This window comes from Numida meleagris, chromosome 5, assembly GCF_002078875.1.
Source record: "Numida meleagris isolate 19003 breed g44 Domestic line chromosome 5, NumMel1.0, whole genome shotgun sequence".
Classification (NCBI taxonomy): Eukaryota; Metazoa; Chordata; class Aves; order Galliformes; family Numididae; genus Numida; species Numida meleagris.
Genome location: NC_034413.1, coordinates 51,868,077 through 51,869,249, shown reverse-complemented (window position 1 = coordinate 51,869,249; position 1,173 = coordinate 51,868,077). Strand labels below are relative to the sequence as shown.

Here is a 1,173-nt window from a genome sequence, read left to right as displayed (position 1 = left end):
CAATGATTAAGCCCCGGTTTCCAACATTGTTCCTTTAACAGCCGTCGCCCCGCGCGCACAGCCCCGCGGATGGGGCTGCGAGTGGCGAAGCGCAACTTGGAGATCTATTTTTTCCCTCGTCGGGGGAAGAAAAAAAAAAAAAAAAAAAAAAAAAAAAGCGCCCCTCATTTTCAAACACTTCGGAAATAGGTTACACACAGCTTAATGATGATCAAAATGACTCTTTTCTGCGAAAAAAGACCCCAAAGTGCGCGTACAGCTGCAAACCCAAGAGGGTCAGCATCATTTCACTGTATTCTCTTCTTGATTACAAGCCGAGCCCATCAAACACAACATAATTACAGTAATTTCAGGTTTATTTATTCTAATGCAGTTTCCCCATCTCTCTGGTAATTATGAGCAATTTTTTCGCCCAGGGAATCTTTTTGCATTAACAAAAGAGATAACGCACTGAAAGCCAAATTTGCTGCGCATTGAGAAAAGCGAAGGAAAAAAAAAAAAAAGCGGTAGGTGCGAGCTGCCATCCCGCAATTCGGCGCTGCAAATTGCTTGCAGGTGTATGGAGCAGCGCTGTCAATGGGAAGGGGCTTCCAAATTAGCAAATGCACAATGTTGAAGTAATGAAGACGGACTGAGCGGCACTGCCAAACAACGGATACCTCTTTCAGATCTTCCACCCGAAAAGAAAAAAAAAAATAAATCAAAAAAATCCCTTTGGAGCGTCCCCGCGAAGCCCCTCGAGTGGCCGCGGTGTCAGTCTGATGGCAAAGCGCAGAGCGGCCCCGAAACGGCAAATAGTCGGAGAGTCCGAGCCCCCGCACCCCTCCGCCAAAGAGGGGGGAAAGCGGCCCCGCTCTCTCCCCGCAACTTCCAGGGGGGAAGAGCTCGGTGCCCGCCGCGCCCCCCCGGCATCGCCCGGGCGCTCCGCGGAGCCGCAACCCCCCAGCACGGAGGGAGCGTGGCCCCGAACCCGCGGCGGAGCCCCGCTCGGCCCCGACCCCTCCGCCGCGTTGTCCCCGCTCCGCGCGGCGCGCACTCACCTGGCCCCGGGGCGGCGGCGGCGGCGGCTCTCCGGGCTCCGGGCGCGGCGCTCCGCGGCACCGGCGGGCGTTGAGCGCGGGTCGGGCTGCGGGGTGCGGAGGGGAGAGCCGGGCGGAGGGCTGCGGAGGGAGA

At 56.9% G+C, this 1,173-nt stretch overlaps 1 protein-coding gene across 1 annotated transcript in view; it reads left to right on the top strand.

The window, feature by feature from the left end:
* The window catches only part of DLX1 (distal-less homeobox 1), a 44,534-nt gene that overhangs the window by 3,450 nt on the left and 39,911 nt on the right, over nt 1-1,173 (top strand). The window contains exon 3 of the mRNA XM_021399936.1: nt 42-81. Within this exon, the coding sequence (XP_021255611.1) occupies nt 42-81 (40 nt within the window). The remainder of the gene's footprint in view (nt 1-41; nt 82-1,173) is intronic.